The following is a 22,717-nucleotide window of genomic DNA, read 5'->3' as shown; positions in this document are numbered from 1 at the left end:
ATTATACAATGCCTAAGTGTTGGATTACAACCTGCTCTGCTTACTCATCAATAAATCACACACTGAGGCCAGTGTATAGAGTTGGGAATTGTATTTTAGAATGGGGGAGTTGTCCATCTTTGGTTCCACCATTTTCAAGTGATGAGCCTTTCTCTTCTAATTTTCTTTGGGTCTCCTGTGAACTCCACAAGAGTCATTTTCCATGAGGGTGACTTCTACCCAAAGGGTATCTGAGGGTAAAAAGAGTACAGGAAAGGCACAAATGAACACATACAATTAGGGGTGGTTTGTCTTTGACACTAAACTCTTCTGAGCCCCTTTTCTTCTTTCCTCTGGCCTTCTGGGAGTTCAGATCCTTAAAACATGTCTTATAGGTCCATCTTTTTGAATGAAGAACCTGGTTAATAATTGTTAGAGTAAAGGTGGAGTTGTGTAATAAGCTACTCAAAGAAGAAATCCCACAATTAGGTTATCTTTAAAAAGCACTAAATCATTGTAGCTATTATTTTTTTTATTTTCAAAATATTCTCATTATCTTGAAAATAGACTTTAAGTACTAGACAGATTGAATAAGTTTATGTAAATTGGTATTTATAAAAAAATTCCTTAAAATCAGCACTATGTACATAAAAATCAAACTAACCATTGAAAGTGATTCTGAAAGACAGCAAATATAATCTTGCAAGTGGTTTCACTTATGTACCATGTCATGAAAAGACTAGAATATGTGTGGTTATGGCATTTTTGTATGAAATATTATCTTGCACATGATCAAATCCAAGCATATTACACTCTTAGTATGTCTGTGGACTTGAATTTAAACCATTATATTCTTGTTCTGCCTTCTTTTTTTTTTTTTTTTTTTTTTTTTTTTTTTTTAGCAACTATCATCTCATCTCTATTATTTTCACCCAAGACTGATTGTTTCTTTTATGAGAGCTAACCTACTTGTGCACATGACCATACACTTTAGGGCGATTGCATTTACCATAATTGTTTGGGCAATTTGCCACTTAGTATACCAACTGGAAAACATTTTGCTAGTCCAAGTACAAATCTTCATAAACTTAGCCGATTTTATAATAAGTAATAATTGTTAACATAGAAATGATGAATATCTTTTATCCTCTCCCCCCAGAATGTCTAGGTTTCTTTATAGTTTTTTTAAGCAAGTTTAAATTCACTGTGAATATGTAAGTCACACAATGAATGAAAATTGTTTTACAGCTCCAACAGTAGCAGAAATACAATTGGTGTACAATTGACATGAAAGCCTGTGCTTTTGATTATGTATACCCGTCTCCTCCCTAACTCTATCCCAGGATATTTTTAGCAAGGAACTTAATTTCATCATAACCATACCTTCATGTACTGAAAATCAGTTGTGGCATAGTAGTATAAACCAGTGCTTTTCAAACTCAGCTGTGTAGAGAAAAGGGAAAAATAAACCACCCATCCTCAGGCCCGACCACAAAGACTTTAATTTACTTGGTCTGGGGCAAATCCCTGGCACAGGTATGTTTTAAAGTCTCTCTGCATGTTTCTGAGGAGCGCCAGGCTAGGAATGGATGGAGTAAACAACATAAATGGTGTTCTGAGGTATAATTTTAAAATACTGATAATCTGTTAATTAGTTGCAATATCCACCAAAAGAATAATGCTGTTTATGTCAAGGGAATTTAGTAAATCTGAATGAAATCATACATTTGATAATGTGGCAAGAAACATCATAGACATGAATAGCAACATTAAGAACAGTGAGATGTTGAGATACCATAGATACGCTTAATAAAATATTTATTAAAGTTCACCTCTGTGGTGAATTGGAGAAAAGAACACATTTCTTTGAGGTAAACAACACTATTCAGCATGGTAGGGTTAATTTCCATTTAAAAAGGAAGCATCCATTTAAATGAAGCAAACATCAGTATTTATTTTTTCTGTTTGGAGACATAAAATGGTAAGGACAGCTTTTAATCACTAATAGACTATTGCAATAGAGAAGAAAGTGTGAACTGAACTGAACTCAAATTTGTGCAGAGTAGACTGGACATTTTTAACAGAAAATGAATGAGCAGAGAGGGAGGCAAACAGGAGCTTGGAAGAGTTGGTCTATATAAATGCCGATTAGGTTAGCTGTGTCTGTTTGTTGGCAATTGTTAGGATTCTGACCTTCCACAGAGACTGGGAGAGGCCCTATCCTTCTGGATGATTACATTGTAAAGGAATTCGGGTCCTGGAGCAAATGCACTCTTCAATCAGAGGGGATGCACACACATTTCAAAAGGGAGAAGGAAGGATTCAAATTTGTGAATCCTTTGTAGTAAATGCTCTAATAAATTGTGAACAGAGGCTCATCTTCAGACTTTTGGCTAGAACAAAGAGTAAATTCTTTTGGCAGTCTTGATCTTTCTCAGGCAAACTACGTTTATCCTAGGGATGTGCCCTTGAGCTGATAGAAACTATATTAGTATTTGCTTAAGTTTTAAATCTGTGGAGAAGCAGGTAGACAGAATCTCTCTCATCAAATGCCTAATGGTACTCCGTCTGCCTGGAATATTCTCCTGCTCCTGCATCTTCTTCTGAGTAATCATTGAAGTTTCATGTCTCAGATGAAATATTTTCTCCTCCTGGAAACATTCCATGATCACCTCCCTTCCCTAAATTTGGGTTAGTGCTCTTATTATTTTCCTCTAGAAGGAAACATACCAGTTATGAGATATGCAGTCGTGGTTTTCAAATACTGGTTTGTTTTTATCTTTTATTAAATTATAAACTTCATTAAGGCACAATTCTTTCAACTTTAACCTGAGCTAGTGGTGTTTAACTTCTAGCCTAATATCTAACACATTTTAAATATTTGTTGAGTGAATTCGTGTTGAGTTGGTTCCAACATTATTCGGATTTAGCATGGTGTTCAATTGGTGTACTGAGTCTTTTAAATGCATTTGAGAGCAGTGTTCTGCACAGTGTTGATTATAAAGTCCTGCTGTCTTGCTCAAAGTGTGGCCAAGATGTTCATTTTGTTAACATAACTGCATCTCAGCAGAACTTGGCTCCTGTACCCAACACTTTTAGCAGTTTCAGTATGTGGCTCAACTTCCTCAGTAACCTGATCCTTATTCTTCCCATTTGTATGTGGTTTCTAGCTTATCTTTCCTTAAACAGCATATTTTTTTGGTGCTAATTTCCAACCACAGTCCCTTTTAGCCTTCCCCACTTCATTGTCTTAGGATTTTTTTTTTTTTTTTTTTGGTATGAACTTTGCTCTGTTTTATCAGGGACCCAAAATGCAGTCTTGGTGAGCCATCTTGCATTTTTGAACTCCTTCTTACTTCCTCTATCATATCCAGTGGTAGGATCTAAAGAAAACGAGATGGTACTGTGACCTTTCTAAATCAGTTGGGCTTCTTTCTTTCAGTTTACATATTCATTCATCATCTCTGAACCTGGGTAGGACCAATAACTGTTGGGTGTTTTCTGGCCTTTAGTTATGAAATTAACATTAGCCAGAATACAAACTATAATTAGTTGCTTGTGACAAGTATATCAAATGTTATTTATGTTAAAAATAATATTGCCTCCTATTTAAAGAATGTTAAATAAAAACTAGGTAGTATCTCTTCAAGGCAGTGAAGTTAATTTAAAAGTTATATTAATGATTTTTATGGGGAAAGGATATTAAATAAATATGAACTTCTGTAAACAAATTGCAAGAGTTTAGGCCATATGGAGTTTACAAGGAACTGTTTCTTCTGAAATTTAGTAGAGAAATAGCAATAAAAATTATTGTATTTTAGATTAGATTCAAATAATAAAGTGGAAAGAAAGTGAATACAGGCAGTACATAAAGTCTCAGATGGAAAGTTATGCTGTAACATATTTTTCATAATATGGTATGTGGATAAGCTTCAAAAGACACTTTAATACCTTTCCATAGATTCTGTAGGTTATTTTTGCAGGAATAAAAGTTTGATCCCCTTTTTTATAGAGTATTTTTTCTAAGACTGAACATCTTCAGTGATATTATTTTTCATATAGTTTGAATAGCAACTGTGAACATTAATTTCATTATTTTTGCATAAATGCAAAATCTCATCACAATAATAAGAGCTGATACTTATAGACACTGCTGTGTTCTGGGCACAAAGTGATTTAAGTCCATTTTCTCATTTAATGTGTGACATGGGTATAAATATTTACTTTTCCCTGGCTTAATTGCTCTTTTTTTTTTTTTTCTTATATTCTCTCTTAAGCTTCTCTCTGTTTTCTTCATTCTTTTTCCTATTCCATTGCCCTTTCCTCTCCTACTTCAGCCCAAGTTATTCAGCTGCTGGTTGTATTACTCATGTTTCAGAATTCCATTTTTTAAAAAACAGTGCTTTCTTCATTTTGTTCTGTCATAAGCCAAAAGTCAATTTGACACTGAATAAATATGTAAAATCATATTTTATCCTAAATTTTGACTGATTTAGTCAAAATGCTTCCAATGGTTCATGTGTACAAATCTGCCTTAAATCAAAGAAACGGGCTGAAGGGGAGGAGGTTTTTGAAGGTGCAGTGGTAGGATTCTACACACGAGTTGTAGAATCCTTTGTGAAGTGTCTGTGACAGAAGATGGAAGAAAGACAATAGTTCACAAAAGGTGAGGGTGAGGGGTTGGCAAAGAAAATGTGCAACACAAAATGTGGACATTTGAGAGGTATGCCTCAGTGCTTTGCATTAATAATTTGTATATTAAGAAGTCACAAGTCTTCACATTAATGAATCTCTAACTAGTCTCTGACACAATAGACTGATATGTCCCTGGAGGAGTCATTATGGCCTATCATGTCAATGATCCGCATATTAATGACTCTCTTATATGCTCATCAACAGGTAGCCTAATAGACTTCCATTGAGCTCTTTTTCATTTGCTTTTTAAATGTGTCCTCTTCTCCCTTCCTTTTGTAATACTATTGTGAAGAATTGACAAAAAGGTGCATTAGGGTAATTTTAACTGTGACGTAAGTTCACAAAAGCATTAAATTTAGAAATAATGCTTTAAGACTTACTGAGCCTGCCTAAAAAACTTTTCAAATGCTGTTAAAAACAAATCTAGTGTGATAATGGGTCTCTTATTTGGATCTTAATGCAAACCATCTAGCCCAATTTACCCTATTTCTGTTTTCCTTGATGTATTAATTTATAATATGATTAGCATAAGTAGAGCTAGTTTAAAAACCTGTTTTTGAAATGGAGTTAATTGAAAATGGAATTGAATACCAACATACTTCATATCATAGAGGCTACTAAACACTTATTAAAACTAAAAAGCAGTAACTAATTGTATAAAAAATTAAAAGTATTACAGGAAATACTATATATTCATTTATTTGATTGCATAGCAACCCAGAACTGTCTCATGATCTAAGAAATGATTTCCTAACGTTTAAATCAAAATAACCACAAGGCACTGAATATCTTAACATTTCCAACTTGCTTTGCTATATTTTAATTTTTGTTAAAAATTTCCTAATCATTATATTGAAGAAATGGCATTTTTTTAATACAAACACAAAATCTGTGATCTACCATAAAAGCAATACTGAAGAGTTGTTTTCTAGTATTCATCACTTAAAAAACACTTACGTTTCTGTCCATAGTATTGGCAGGTTGTGGCTGAGGAGTCCTTCATGCCAGATTTTTCTATAGGTCTTTCTCCACTTAAAATTCATGAATTCTGCTTTTAATTGCATCTCAGTCCAAAGCAACCTGCAATTTTTTTGGTGGGGAATCCACACTTTTACCTTCATGATTCCATTTAATCATGCACTGGCTCTTCACAACCTAGTGCCTCATTAGAAAGCACGCATCTCCCAGAATTGTACATGGTGCTCCACTCAATGACAGAATAAAGTACCAGAAGTATCTTTCTCCCTGATTCTTTGGGGTGCATTACAAAAAATAGCACCTTCCACTTATGTTGTAGAGGCTTTAGCCCTGTAATTCTTGGTAGAAAATGAAAAGTTAGAAAATGAAGACACTTTGGAAAGGAGAATTACCAAAGACTTTTTTCCAACAAGATGATGTCCTTCAATTTCTTTCTCTGCTATTGAAATTTCCTGCATCAAGAAAGCAAAGTACCATCATTTTCTAGTGCAAGCACCAAGGCAATATAGTGTTCTAATTTATAAATTGAAAGAAATGAGTTTTAGAAATGTAATAATTCAATATTATGCAAAATAGGCAGATGACTCATATAGACACTGAGGTAGTAGTATGTTTTTAGCTACTTGAGTGCTTGAGCAGTTCAGTATGGTCTCCACAAAGAATTTGTGGTCTCTCATGGTTTGTGATTACATTTTAAATGTAATAAATTAACTCAAAGATCTTATCCAATACATTTTATTTATTTAATTAATTGCAGAGATTGATAATTCTCCAATATTTGAAAAGTTTTACTTGGCTATAAATAAAATGATATGGAAATACATCTCTGTAACACACAGCAGAAATAATAAGACTACGTCACAAGTTGTACAGGTCAGATTTCTGTGGAATTAAATTTGAATTGATAACAATGACTAGGATTTAATTGAGAATTTATCTTTGGCTACATTGCAGTTTTAAATTAGCAGTTATTTCCATTGATTCTGCCAGCAATTGTGTCTTAAAATTAAGGTATTTTTAAATTAACATATTCTAAATTATACTCCTATTCGAGCTCTCAAGCAGAAAAGTGTGCTATTTCATGTTAAAACTGAGAGGAAAATTTGATTCCATTTTGAACAATACAGGGTGATGGGTAGTGGCTGCCTAGCTGTGTTAAAGTCATGAGTTCAATCTGGGTTTAGCAAAGGAAGCCCCTTTATCTGTTATCAGTGTCTGCCATGGGTGCTGGAGAGGAAGGTCAGCATGAGCAGAGTTGTATTTGTGATCCCTAATCTAATCCCGAGCTTTCACTTTAAAGATAAGGAATGTGAAGCCCACAAAAACCAATGCCCCTTACCATGTCAGATATTAGTCCACAGTATCAGCATATAAAGGGAATAATAAATCCATTAAAAATTCTGGTGTTTCCCCCTAGAGATTATTTCCTGCTTCTTTCAATGGCTGTTAATAATGCAGAATTATATTCATTCTGTTTTCCTTTCTGGCATTATCATCAAGGAACTGAACTTAATGCATCTTTTCATCCTAAATTCCTCCTGCATAATGCCTTTAAAGTTTTTCCCTTAGACACTTCTGTTCACAATTAGACAGTTATCTCAATTATCTCTCTTTTGATCAGATATTTCTCTTCTGTTCTGTTTTAGTCTTGATCAAGAGAACACTGCTACTATGGCACCAAAGGAAAAACCTTGGTAGCTGGAGTACCTGGCAAATATATTATGAACTTTACCTCTCGTTAATTATGTCTCCACTTTCCTTCTTCCTCCAATACATAAGCAGTTAGGAAATGTCAGAATGCTAAAACACCCGCTTTTAGGAAAAAATCAACATAAAAGCATGAAAAGAAACAGTAAGCAATAAGCAATTCTTATACCCTAGGAAAGCTTTTCAGTGTGTAGATTTGTATGTATGCAGTTAGGGCCAAATGCTTATATACTGTTCTTCAATGACTATTAAAAAAACCTTAAATGAGTTCATAATTTCTGACTTAAATGATCATTTATTTTCCTTTCTTTCTTGGGAGAGAAGAGGGCAAAGGAAATCAAATGAGACCTTAAACTTTGAACAAAACTCACAGGTCTGAATTTCATGAGTATTTTAACATTTACTGTCTAGTTGTTTATCATGGAGTGAGAGGTGATGCCCAATAATTCCAAGTTTGGTTCTCTTTAAACAGTTCTGAACATTTTCAGGCAGTGTTAAGGAGTCACAAATGCACCATACATTTCTCACTTGGGAAATGATCTCTATTTATGCCAGCTTTTTGATTCACTTTGGAACAGAATTACATTTCGCTGCTCACAACCTAATCTTGCCCTTAGCTCTAACTGGTTGGGTAATTCTATCACATCAGACTTAGATTTCATGGAACAGGTCTGTAAGAGGTTTCGCTCATACTTTAAGACACATATGGGGTTTTAGCATGATGGTTTATAGAACCTTAGGAAAAAACATATTAATTATACTAAAGACTGCTACATTTTGACAGTGTTAAAATTAACCATAACTCCAAATGAAGAAATACAACACACCCAGACACTGCAGTAATATTAACATGGTGCCCAAATCCTGACACTGAATAAATCAATTGAATTATAAAGGAGGTGTGAATTAGCATTCCAGTGCTCACTGTATTTGGAGAGGATACTTTTAAATAAAAGTTATTTTTACTGGAGATCTACTCATTTCTTTTTAGAGTGCAGACTTTGATTCTAAGCATATATTTAAAAAGTCTAAACAAGTATGCTATCATGGGCTATACATTTTACTCTTAAAAGTACCTTGTGAATTAAAGATATGAGAAAACATGATGAAAATTAAAAATACAGAAAATTTAAAGAAAAAGTGGAAGGATGATTATGGGTTTCTACTTTAATATAAAGCTGATGATAAGTGTGGTATTTACTATAGTTGGCTAATAATAAGTAATAATAATAGTAAACTCGTTAATTACTTCCACATATTGAAAACTATACTTAGTAACTATTCTGTGTAAGAGAGTAAGCAATATTTTGGAAAAAAATAAAGCATAAGCAGATGAAATCTGTGGTTCGACATCACATGGTCAGTAATTGATTTAGAAAGTATTAACTATTAGGAAAGAAACATTTGCACACCAGTTTTTCTGCTCTTTTTCAAGTCTCTTACCCTCTATGAAAAGAAAACTGACCTGCGGACCAAGACCCTTGCATTTATAGCTTTGCCGGCTAGATAACTTGTATAACTTCTGCCACATTGTTTAACCAGGCTTTAACTTCTTTTTCTGTAAAATGATGGGATAGGACTATATAAGTATGAGGTCCTTTACAAATCTGAGATCCTATGTAAATTAGAAGAATTTGGCTAACCTTTTTGAAAAACAAACAACGTGGTACTCAGAGATAAAGAATCTATGATATACATTTTGAATAATTAACAGCTGACTGAGAAATACAGTTATTGTTTGCTTATTCTTGTGTTAGGTAGGTTGAAAACCTCCCCTGTCAATGTTTTGTCATTTTATTCTGGGGGCCGGTACCTAAGATTGGCCTATTCTTCAGTGTGCCTCTTTTCTGGGTATGTGTGAGTTATGTATACAATTAATTTCTTTCACTCATAGAACTAAGTTCATTGTCTATCTTTATCATAATTGAGTATGTCTTACTGGAAGCCTGAGGCATAGGGAGGCACTTTCTGCAGCTCCTTCATGATGTCTCAGAAGTTCTGATTGCAACCCTTTCTACACATGCTCTTGCACCAATGTTTCCAAACAGGAGTGCATCTCACCAGATCTAGTGATTCAGTTGAAGATGCGGGTTCTCATGTCAAAGACACTAATTCATTAGATCTGGTTTCAAACTCCTGAAGCTTTGAAACAAGGACCATATCGTTTTCAAGTAGGAAGCCTATGAATCATATTTTTGGAGGCAATGTTTGGATTTAAATTTATGCCTTTTAAGTGAGATGACTACCAATTGATGCCCTGGTTTTTCATGGTTCACTTTTTTTCTACACTGTAGCTTGAATTGATGTAGTTGGAATAATTCTTTTTCCTGATAAGGTATATGCATATGATGCCTTAAATGTGAAATTGCTGCTAATGCTACATCTTATTTAGGTTTCAACTTAGAGGTCAAATACTACTGGAAACTATTTTTACCCCCACTCTGCTATTCACTGAGCACATACTTATATACTTGTGTGTTATTGCTTTAATTGTTTACTCTCCCCACTATTGGGTAAGCCCTTGTGGGAAGGGACTCCATCTTATTCACTGTGGTCTTATGCAACATTGGGGAATTTGTAGGTATTCAATATAATATTTGTTTAATGATAATTGAGTGGACAAATAAAAATGGATTGTTATGAATTTAAAACTACTGTGATACCTCAAAAGCCTAACTATTGGCTGGAAATAGTTCACTTCTCCCTATAATAGCACATATTTAATATTTACTGCATATTATTACATTAAATTTCATTATTATGTCCCACTTTAAAAAAATAGGAATAAATTCACCTTCAATTGTAAAGATGATACAAACCTGATATTGTGAGTTGTAAAGGAAAAAAGACAATATTGGGAATTGTTCTTTCAACAAGCACTAGTATCCATTTCTAATGTGCTCAAATACCTTTTAAGATAAAGACACTTTCTGCAATAATACTTGTCCTGTTACCTTTACCTGTGCTTGTCTTCCTAAACTCCCCATTTCAAGTTATGGTGGCTCCATCCTTTTAAATTCTCAACCTAGAAACCTCTGTTCATCTTTTCATTCATCCTAAATAGTGGCAAATATGTTGCAGACACACTTTGTTATTAAATTAGTAATAAGTATGGGAGATGGGTTTGGGGCTAGAAGTTCCATCTAAATAAAGGAAATAATTTCCAAAATGCCAGTCATTAGAGAGGGAAAGTAGGCATCACTAAATTCAATGGACTTGGTGCTCTGAGCTACATTGTTGCTTATGTTGCAAATCTGGCCTTCATCATATTAGGAGATTTTCAACATCATAATACTATATTCCATCTCCTCATCTCGTGAACAGGTACATTATTTTAGAAGTTACAGAGATTGGGTTAGGGGTTCTGATTGAAAGCAATTCTGGGAGCTGTTGTAACATTTGAGAGTGATAGCATTTGTGGGAGAAGGTAGGGAGAAGGTTGCAGGGCTCCTGAACAATTGAGAGGCTTAAAGTTCCTATGTGATCTTGGTTTCATTTCTTGGAAACCCATTACTGTAGAATGCCCGAATCTAGTAACAAAAATTTCAAGGACTACTTAGAATTTAATGGACTTGGGTTAACAAATTGTGGATTGGGAAGCATTTTATTTCCCTCTGTGAAGGACTAGAATAAAACTGAAAACCTAGGCATAAGTTGCTGATCCACTGTAAGGGCTGTGAGCCAGAGATGAGGGGACAAGCCTGAGTGTGGTGTCTACATCTGTGCCTACGCGTAGGTCACTAACCCCCTAAGACATCAGAAGGCAGCCTGCTGACTAACCCAACACGTTGCTGACTTGTAATGCAGGAATTCTCAGTTAACCACCAGACTTAACTTTCCCTGTCTTAGGTCTTGGCAGAAGCAACACTGCAGATTTCTAATTCTCATAAATGCAACCAAGGTTAGGCACAGAGAGGAATTTTTAAAAATTATACATAGGAAATTGATCAACAAGTCATATTAATGCCGCATTAAAATTTGTAACTCAAATTTGGTTCTTCTCCTCCCTCCTCGTTACCCTCATTCTTAATTCTCATTATTCCTGCCTGAATTGTTGCAGGTACCTGGTGACAGTCTTCCTGCTTCACTGTGGCCCATACATGGCTCTCCTTTACAGTATCTCTGGGGTTAGGTGCCTTACCTATCTCTTCCTCCCTCCTTCTTTGTCTCTCTCTTGCTCTTACTCTAGCTCTTAAGTTTAACTTCTTTACTTCCACTCCATAGGTTAAAAAAATACCTAAATAATTCAGCCCCATTTTGTCTGTCTGGTTAAACCATTTACTGTCTGGCTCAAACTAACTCCAGTGGAGTCCCATGGATGCTTCCTCCACAGTTCAAACCCTCTGAACATCTTGCATCTGGGTGGCTTTTACTGTTGTGCTTTCTTACTCTCATGTTTAACCACTTGTTCTTTCCTCTGCCTAAAATGACCTTATCATTCTTCTCTAATTGGGAGCCTCTCACTGATTCCTAAAAACTAACTCAGAATGTTATTTCTTTGTGAATAATTTCTTGATTGTTCTGACAGTGTCTTCATTTCTGGCCTCTCTTAGCTCTAAGAAAGTCATTGTCCTGTCTTCTTTTTTGTTATTCTAGATATCACTTATTACAGTAATTATAATTGTCTATTGATCGATCTCTTTCCGTCATTGCATTTTAGATTCTCTGAGATAACAGGCTATAGAGTATTCATCTTTGATTTACCAGGGCTTGTTACAATCCATGGTGCACAGCAGGATTCAAAATATCTTTTAGAAAATGGAAAGATCCTCTTATGATAAAATAATATAACTATATGTATCATGATTTATGGTACACTAAACCATAAATATTTTGCTTCACAAAGTAATATATCTTTTCATAATTTTTAATTTCTAAATTTATAAATAATTTAAAGATTGTGGGCAATCATTTGAATCCAGAATTAAAATAATTATCCTGAACTTTGGAAAGGGTAATATTTTAAGATTTGGAAGACATATAAAAACAAATGTGCTTTAAAATACTAAATCCTTTTTTGAAATTCAACTTTAATGGAGAGAGAAGAGAAGACCAATATCATGATAATGTTGGTGAGAAGTAAAAAGGAAAAGGGAATATTATTCAGCAATAAAAGAGAATAAAATCATGGCATTTGCTGGTAAATGGGTGGTGTTGGAGAAGATAATGCTAAGTGAAGTTAGCCAATCCCCAAAAACCAAATGGTGAATGTTTTCTCTGATATAAGGAGGCTGATTCATAGTGGAGTAGGGAGAGGGAGCATGCAAGGAATAGACGAACACTAGATGGGGCAGAGGGGTTCGGGGGGGGGGGAGTGAGGGCGCAGGGGATTAGCAATGATGGCGGAATATGATGGGCATGGGCATCATTATCCAAAGTACATGTATGAAGACATGGATGGGTGTCAACATACTTTATATACAACCAGAGATATGAAAAATTGTGCTGTATATGTGTAATAAGAATTATAATGCATTCTGCTGTCATTTTTTAAAATCAATTAAAACTAAAAAGAAAAAGGGAGGGATAGAAAGGATAGCTTACTTATTCAATAGCACTTATGGTGCCACTATTATGTGCCAGGCACTGTGTTAACCACTGAGAATACAGAAAAGTAAAGAAGTCACCTGTTCAAAAAGGACTCAGGGAATATAAAGGGGAGATGGGAAATATTAAAAAATGCATTTCACTTTTAACACAATTATATATATATATATATATATATATATATATATATATATATATATATATATATTTATATATTTCTGGGTCCCTTTTATCATCAATAATCAAGTTTGTCATCTTCATCAGATTTACTTAAGGTGTTGAATTAAACTCTGATATGCTAGATCATATGACTGACATTTTGAATTTCAGAGTAGAATTTTATTTATAAGCATCATCTAATTTAGTCTAGAAAGCCAGTTTGAAAAATATTTTGACTCACATGTTGCCTAGGAGTAGATGCAGTAGTTATGGATTATATAAATATTAAATTTTAGAGAAAGGCACCTGTCAAAATGTTTTCCAAAGTAGATTTCACTATTTATTCTACCACCAGCAGTGTGCAAGAAGCCTGTGTCTCCAAATCATCTTCCACTTTTGGTATCTTTTAAATTTTTGCCAATTAAATGCATATAAAAGGCTATCGCCTTTTTATCTTGATTTTCATTTCTCTGTTCTCTAGCAGGGCCCATCATCTCTTTGTGTTGATTGATCATGTCCTTTCTGTTTTGTGAAATGTCTGCCCTCTCACTTCCAAATGAATTGTTTGTGCTTTCTTATTGATTTGGAGTTCTCTCTGTGTATACTCTTAATTCTTATTTGTGTTGACTTTGTGTAATATAAACATCTTCTCCTAGTTTGGAATTTGTGTTTTTATAAAGTCTTTTAAGACACCATATTTAAATTTTCATAGAGTTACACTAACTGATTTTTGTGGACTACTTTTTCTTTTTTCTTATGTATGAAAATATTTCCTACTCTGAGGTCTAAGATATTCACATATATTTCTAAGAATTTTAAGATTTTTGACATTTATGGTCTTAATCCATGTGGAGTTAAATTTTCAAGATGCATTGTGCCAGTTTCATCTTTTTCCATAAGGGAAGTCATTTCCCCTGTCTCCCTAAACTGACTAATCCTTTATTTCCCTATCGTTTGACATGCTACATTTGCCATATACCGAGGTTTTAGATAATGTCTTATTATGTTACTGAGCTCTAAGTACTGTTTTGTTGATCAGTCTGTCTTCCCCTTAACCAGTACTTACTGTTTCAGTAGCTAAATCTTCGTAGGAACTCTGAAATCAGCTAAGGGAAGTTCCTCCTCCTATTTTTCTATCTTTCAGAAATATTCCAGCTATCATTAGTCCTTTTTCTCCCTTTGGACTCATACTTCCAAATTATGCTATAAAGTTTTTAAATTGTGATTAGGATTGAATTCTTAGATCAATATGGGAGAGAACTAATATCTTCCTAATATGTCTTTCCTATCTATGAATATGGTATATTACTTAATTTTTCTAGATCTACTTTAATATATCTTAATATAATTTTATTCTTTTCCCTTTAAGAATTTTGTACACTTCCTATTACTTTTTGCCTACATGTATTTCATATAATATATAAATTTCATTTGTTTTTACTTTTCTTCCTTGTGTTTACCTCTGAATGCAAACTTTTCCCTATATATCTGTATTTGCATGTTTTTCTAAGACACTACCATAAATAAAGTACAGTTGAATCCCTAAACATTTGTCCCTAAAATGGGTTTAAAAGGCAGACTCCTTTCCTTTTGACTCTATTACTTTAAAAAAAATTATTTTAAAGAATGAATTAGGGACTGGGGCTGGGGGCTGGGGTTGGGGCTCAGCGGTAGTGCACTTGCCTGGCATATGTGAGGCACTGGATTCAATTCTCAGTGCTACATATAAATAAATAAAACAAAGGTCTATCAACAACTAAAAAAAAGAAAATATTAAAACAATTGAACATATATATATAATATATATATATAATATATATATGTGTGTGTGTGTGTGTATGAATGATAGTATTTTGGCTAGATAAAAGCAAAATCATTCATTAGATATGATTTTTCCCTCTACAAATGAGATTTTCTGTATTGTTATGGGAATAAAGAGGAAGCAGGAACAATTAAATGCTCTAAATATGGTCTCTAAATATTTTGAACACATATACATTATGTACTTGGAGAAGGAAAGGTAGGTCAGTTTGTTGTTGGATTCCATAAAAATAAATCATTTCATAGTTATATGCTTCATTAAGCAATATAAATTTATAGTTCAATTCAGTATCAATTATGAAAACTGTATTTTCTTATGAAATTATTTTTACATAAACATCATTTTCATTTACATTGCCACAAAAGATATTAAATGTTTTTAGTAAAGCTAAAATAAAACATTATAAATATATACAAATTTGAGATTGGCTAACTTCACTTAGCATTATCTTCTCCAACTCCATCCATTTACCTGCAAATGCCATGATTTTATTCCCTTTATTGCTGAGTAATATTCTATTGTGTATATATGCCGCATTTTTAAAATTCCATTCATCTACTGAAGGGCATCTAGGTAGGTTCCACAGTTTAGCTATTGTGAATTGTGCTGATATAAACATTGATGTGGATGTGTCCCTATAGTATGCTGTTTTTAAGTTCTTTGGGTATAGGCCGAAGAGAGGGACAGCTGGGTCAAATGGTGGTTTCATTTCCAGTTTTCAAAGGAATCTCCATACTGCTTTCTATATTGGCTGCACCAATTTGCAGTCCCATCAGCAAAGTATGAATATACCTTTTTCCTCACATCCTCACCAACACTTATTGTTGTTTGTCTTCATAATAGCTGCCATTCTGACTGGAGTTAGATGATATCTTAGAGTAGTTTTGTTTTGCATTTCTCTAATTGCTAGAGATGATGAGCATTTGTTCATATATTTGCTGATTGATTGTATATCCTCTTCTGAGAATTGTCTGTTCAGGTCCTTGGCCCATTTATTGATTGGGTTATTTATTTATTTATTTTGGGGGGGCTTAGTTTTTGAGTTCTTTATAAACCCTAAAGATTTGTGCTCTATCTGATGTGTGAGGGATAAAAATTTCCTCCCAAGATGTAGGCTCTCTATTTACCTCACAGATTGTTTCTTTTGCTGAAAAGAAACTTTTTTAGTTTGAGTCCATCCCATTTATTGATTCTTGGTTGTAATTCTTGCACTATAGGAGTCTTCCTTAATAAGACCTAATCCCACATGATGAAGATTAGGGCCTACTTTTTTTTTTCTATTAGACACAGAGTCTCTGGTTTAATTCCTATGTCCTTTGATTTGAGTTTTGTGCATGGTGAGAGATAGGGGTTTAATTTCATTTTGTTGCATATGGATTTCCAGTTTTCCCAGCATCATTTGTTGAAGAGGCTGTCTTTTCTCTGATGCATGTTCTTTGCACCTTTGTCTAATATAAAATAATTGTAATTTTGAGGGTTAGTCTCTGTGTCCTCTATTCTGTACCATTGGTTTACCAGTCTGTTTTGGTGCCAACACCACGTTGTTTTTATTACTATTGCTCTCGCCGAATGTTTTCTTTGATATAAGGTAACTGATTCATAGTGGGGTTTGGAGGGAGAACATAGGAGGAATAGATGAACTCTAGATAGGGCAGAGGGGTGGGAGGGGAAGGGAGGGGGCAGGGAGTTAGCAATGATGGTAGAATATGATGGACATCATTATCCAAAGTACATGTATGAAGACATGATTGGCGTGAACATACTTTTATACAGAGATATGAAAAATTGTGCTCTATGTGTTGTAAGAATTGTAATGCATTCTGATGTCATGTATTTAAAAAATGAAATCAATTAAAAAATAAATATATACAAATTTGAATTACCTTCTTAATAATAGAATGGAAAAATTTGCAATTTTCTCATGTTTTTGTTGAAAAAAAAATAGCCGTCCTGGGATTTGGATTAAAATTATCCATGCAATGAAGACTAGACTCTATTAGGCAAATTTATCAGCCATCACTAACTTTCCAGATTTCTTTTGTTGCAGAAAAGTCATTAGGAAAAGTCACTAGAAGAAATTTCAGCTAAGACTATACCAGAAAATATGGACATTTGGCCAAATAGTGCTGATACATTGACTTAGGACTTCACAGTGCAAATGGGCATTTTCACTAACAATATTTTTTCTTCTGCATGTTATAGAAAAACCAAATCCTAATGACCTCACAAATATAAACAAATGCACATCTAAAAAAAGTACTAATCTGTTGAACCAGTATACAGAATATAGTGGAAAAAGGGAATGTAACCTGAATCATTTTAAGGAAAGAAAATATCTGCTTGCATTTGAGCAATCTGCAAGTCTTGGTTATAAAATGGCCAGTGGCAATACACATATGAAAACTTTTAATGGAGTATAAATTTAGCTGCCTTTCAGTTTTTAGTTAGCTTTTTAAATTTTTTCCTTCTTTTCTGGAGTGAGAGTAAATGTTATATCAATTCAGTTGAAAAAAATTAGATAATATAAAATACAAAATCAATAGTTGATATCTTAGAAAGTAATTTCATGACAATAGCTGGACTACCAGTGCATAAGACTTCATTATTTAAACCAAGAGAGAAATGTTCTCACTTGTGCTTATTAAATTCATGAATGATAAAATAATTTACATTTATATGCATTTTCACTATAGTTATATAAATTTTAATGTGAGCAATGTAATCTTGATTGGAAATATGGCATTATTGGAATTATTAAACATTTTTACAAAGTCAGTATTTGCTATTGCATTATTCTAAAAGATCAATTTTATTTAAAAATATACAAAGTAATAAAAGAAAATGTGAACATGTTTTATAATGTTTATTTGGCTTGCTCTTGAATTGAATTTCACCCTGTATAAAAATATTTAGAAGATGTAGTCCCAGGGCAAATGTATAACATTGTGTTTTAATTTTAACAGTAAAGAAGAATCATCAGTAACATCAGAAGAGAATAACTTTGATAATTCAAAGATTACAGGTAATATTCTTATTTATTTTTTTAAACAGAATTTTTCTCTTTTTTGAAAGCCTACAATTGAAACAACCTTATAAAGGTGCCATTGTATCAACTTTACAGATGCTTATATCCCAAGAATCGTTTATTCTCATGAGGACAAGGAAGACTTGGAAACCAGTAATCAGAATGTAAAAGACGTAAACAGGGAACATGATGAACATAATGAAAAAGAATTAGAGTTGATGGTAAGTGTTCTGGTTGCCACGGTATTAGAGAAGATGAATCCATTTATGCTTCAAAGATGCTGCAATGCCTGCTTTTCAATAGCTTCAACTAATATAATTTGCAAATGTGAAAGCACTGTCTATTCTTTCCTTGCATCTCTAGCTTGATCAACAAGGCACTTTGATTTCAGTATGTTGCTTCTGGTCTCTGCAGTGGTAAATTAATGACATTCATTTCTTATCTCTGTACCAGAGGCTCTGAGTAATAGTTTACAGGAATTGTAGGAGAGGTAGCACTCTCCTGATGTGCATTTCTAATCTTTGTGACACGTGTACACTTAGCACAAACTCGTCTGTAAAATGAGAAGGCTGGACGAGATGATTGTTAATGTCCTGTCCAACTCTACAAGTCTATAATCCTTGCATTTAACAGCATTTCATTTCACATTTTACTTAGTTCCATCCTTGTGAGAATCTCAAAGTTCTATATCATTGTAAAGTATTAAATTACCAAGGGAGAAGAAAATAGCCTGTGCCATAATTTTTAAACAGGAAACAAATTCAGTGCTGTACAATTTTGTATTAAATTTGTTATAAATTTCACACTTGGAGAGCATTCAATCTATTGGGGATTTTTTGGGGGGATGGTTTAGATAGCACTTTTATCATAAAGGAAGAAATAGAAGTAAATGAGTCACATAATGCAATTTATCCCTTATTGTATTTGGTTGGAGCTCATATCATTGGGATACATGGATTCATAATCATCTAAGATTAAAATGACATTTGCCTCTTCGAGTGTCAGTGCTGAAACAGAAAAGAAATAGAGCTTATCTTTTCCCCCACATATTCCACCTTTTCTATAGTGATATGGCAACTGCATCACTAAAGTATGCAATTTACTTTGCTCCAACTTTAAGAAACTACAAAGTTGTCACCCATTCTGAGAATTCTCACCAGCTGAAAGTTAACATCACCATTTTTTTCAAACTACAGAATATAATGAAAGTACCCTGAAAAATCACATACTTCACCAATACACCTCATTACAATGAGCCGACTCAAATAAAAAAAAAAAGTTTGTTTAGAAGTTACTGAGATTGTACGTCCAATAAATGAACAGGGAGCAGTAATTTAGATGCTAATTTGCTCCATGCTGACGTTAATGCATAAAACAATGAAGCTCTATAATAGATGGAAATACAACCAAATCTGTGGAACCCACAGGCATTGGCTTACAAGACAGCTGTGCAGTTGACAAGTAACATGAGCCTTATGTGAGAAGAAGGGGAAAACGTAAGATTTGCATATAATTATTGAGATCATGCAAATGTCAGTTATGAGGAGGAAAAAAAAAAAAACAGGCATCTCACTGTTAAATCCTGACAGTTGGCATCACTGAAGAGCTCAAATACATTTGAGTACCAGTTGGCAGAGGGTCATTAAAACAGAATTTGCAGAGACATTAACTCCCTCACTTTTCTTTGAGTGACGTTTTGCTATTAATAGTTTGCAGAGGCTTTGCAGAAAACATATTAATAAGAGAAACTGTAATGGGGGCACCTACAGCAAGTGTAAATGCAGCAAGGGGCACCCAGGAAGCTGCTCTCTAATTGATTAGCATGGAGCTATCAATGTGTATATCCTAAGTGAGGAGAAAATGCAATGACAAGCAAGAATAGTGAATAATACAATGTGATATTCGGAGGCTGGGAAGGAGAGTGATTAATTTGGTCCCCTTTTCTTACTAATCTCATTCCCAAGTCATAGCCTACAAGGATCTCCCCAAAACATCAGGCTTCCAGAGTTGGTATAAATTTTGCAAATGAGGTGCATCAAGGAAATCTATCAGATAATTACTAACCAAATTAATAAAATATATTTAGTCAGATGGTCATTATTTTTGTTGTTTTTATCCCATAAGATAAATCAACGCTTACTAAGAACTGGAAGTGCCACTTCAAGAGACGAAAAGAACACATTTTCAACAGATCCAGTTGATTTCCCAAATAAAGCTGAGGGGTTAGAGAAGAAGCAAATTCATGGTGAAATATGCACTGACTTGTTCAAAAGATCTTTGTCTCCAAGTTCATCAGCAGAAAGTTCCTTAAAGGGAGATTTTTACCACAATAAAAAATATTCCTTTGGAAATGAGGATAGTCATCCAGCTTCAGAGGAAATTGCTTCAGATTTGGGAAAAATCAAGTCATCACTGGGAGAAACCAGTAGTGATGAATTAGTGCAATTACATACTGGCAGCAAAGAAGTTCTAGATGATAATGCCAATCCAGCCCATGTGAGTGGCAGAGTACAAATATTCTGTCCCTCCTCAGATCGACTATTGGCAGAAAACCTTAATAAGAATCATGAAGGAGGAGTTAAGAAAATTGAAATAACAGATTGGGAATGTTCAAGAAGAGATTTCCATTCAGATACATCCACATATATGGAAGAATCAACAGAAAATGTAACTTCCAAAGAAGGTTATAGCAACAGTATGGATGAGAAGAAACAAAGAATACACTTAGGTGTTCATGAAAAACAAAGCAAAAAATTTCAGTCAATCTTACATGACCAAGAAGGAAAGATGGGCCACCCTGAAATAAGTGTAGAAGGGTTGGAAATTAGGAACAGAGACCTGGTTCCTGTGCTAGGCAAAGATACTACAGTTCTGGCCCAGACAATCACATTAGACACTTTTCCCTCACCAAGGAAAAATCCAAATTGTGAAGACGCTGTATTCACAAGTCCAGAAAGAGATGAAGGCACTCCTTTAGAAGGGATAGCCAGTCAAGCTTGCTCACCAAGAAATGGAAATGGTTTAAGGGATGATTATCGTTTCCAAATTGAAGAAGAAAAATCAGGTTGGATTAATCCTGAAGATCAGAATAAGAATAAACAGCCTAAACAATATTGGAATGTTCTGGAAAGTCAGGAAAAAGCAAGAGAGAGTGAGACAAATATAGCTGAGCAGATCAAAGAACAAGCAGATTGTGAAGACATGTGCAGAAAAAGAGATAACATTAGGAATTTGAAAGCTACTCCTAGGGAAGAATTGTTTACCTGCCAAGAAACAGAGCGTTACGAACTGTCTTCTCTAGCTGATCATGGTATTACTGAGAAAGCAGAAGCAGGAACAGCTTATATAATTAAGACAACATCAGAAAGTACTCCAGAAAGCATGTCTGCTAGAGAGAAAGCAATAATTGCTAAGCTACCTCAAGAGACAGCACGAAGTGACAGGCCCATCGAGGTAAAAGAAACAGCGTTTGATCCACATGAAGGGAGAGATGATGATTCACATTATACCCTTTGTCAACGAGATACAGCAGGTGTAATCGATGACAACGACTTTGAAAAGGAGTCACGTTTAGATATTTGTAACGTACATGTAGATGAAATGGAGAAGGAGGAAACCACATCTATGTACAATCCCGGGGAGGCACACGACAGGGAGAAATGTGGCACTGGAAATAACACATCGGTTGAAGAATCTTCACAGGCCATTACAGGCAATCAAAAAGAAATGTCAAAACTGAATTTACAGTTCGGAACGTTGTCAACAGACAAAAAAAAAATCCCAGAAAATAGAGATCTTGGACAGGTCCAAGGATTATCAAAGAAAACAAATTTAGATGCTCTGGTTTATTCTGCTTTTAACTCAGACACTAGCAGAGCTTCTCAGAATGTTTCTAGCCACCAGACTAAAGTGTCAGTGCCATCTTGTGAACAGGCAATTGCTGTAGAGAGTACAACTGCGACCATGACTCCCCATTCTATTCCTACCAAATCTGAATATAATTGTAATCCAACCAGTGAAACCCAGGATCACACTGTGTCTAAACCCAAAGAATTTTCCAAAAGTTCAGAAATAATGATATCAGATGGTAGAAAAGAAAGATGTATAGGCCAGAATTTTCAACCAGGAGAATGCAGGATGGGAAAATCTCTGGGGCCAATGATTTTAATCAGTGAGCCTCTGGAGAACACAGAAGAGGAAAGGCATGAAAATGAAGGATTAATAAACTCTGGACAGTCGCGATGCTCTTCTAGTAACAAAGAATCTGATAGCTCTGCTTCTGCTAGTCTCTCTGTCCAGGAAAGTCAAGCTCAAAGCAATGAGTCTCTACTCTCAAAATACACCAGCTCTAAAATATCTTATTTCCTTTTGTTTCTGATATTTCTTGTAACCATCTATCAGTATGACTTAATGATAGGCTTGGCATTCTACCTTTTATCATTGTACTGGCTGTACTGGGAAGAGGGGAGACAAAAAGAGTCTGTCAAAAAGAAGTAACCTTGGCACTTATTATTATTCTCTCTTAAAAGATAAGCTATTTAGCCCCAAACATTTGGATTGGTGAAAGAGACTATTCATTGTTCAAAGAGCCAGTGCAGTTTTTCTCTTGAAGGATCATTTAAAAAGGAATGCGTATGAAGTTTGCGCCTTCATATCAGTAATTATTCTATATAGGACCATTATGTTTGGATCATTAAATACCTATATGAATATGAGATCTGAAGCACGTCAAGTTGAAATTAGGTACAGCTGTTGCTCCTTAGCAGGCTATGAAGTCGCAATGCTTCATGTCTCTTCACTACTTA

General features: G+C 34.4%; 1 protein-coding gene across 1 annotated transcript in view; it reads left to right on the top strand.

Annotated features, from left to right (window-relative positions):
- Ppp1r3a (protein phosphatase 1 regulatory subunit 3A) overlaps positions 1 to 22,409 on the top strand; it is a 35,581-nt gene extending 13,172 nt beyond the window's left edge. The window contains exons 2-4 of the mRNA XM_027926279.2: positions 17,851 to 17,909; positions 18,009 to 18,133; positions 20,037 to 22,409. Of these exons, the coding sequence (XP_027782080.2) occupies positions 17,851 to 17,909; positions 18,009 to 18,133; positions 20,037 to 22,409 (2,557 nt within the window). The remainder of the gene's footprint in view (positions 1 to 17,850; positions 17,910 to 18,008; positions 18,134 to 20,036) is intronic.
- The last annotated feature ends 308 nt before the right edge of the window (positions 22,410 to 22,717 follow it).

The sequence above is a fragment of the Marmota flaviventris genome, chromosome 1 (assembly GCF_047511675.1).
Source record: "Marmota flaviventris isolate mMarFla1 chromosome 1, mMarFla1.hap1, whole genome shotgun sequence".
Classification (NCBI taxonomy): Eukaryota; Metazoa; Chordata; class Mammalia; order Rodentia; family Sciuridae; genus Marmota; species Marmota flaviventris.
The sequence above is the reverse complement of the archived record's forward strand: the minus strand, read 5'-3'. Positions and strand labels throughout refer to the sequence as shown.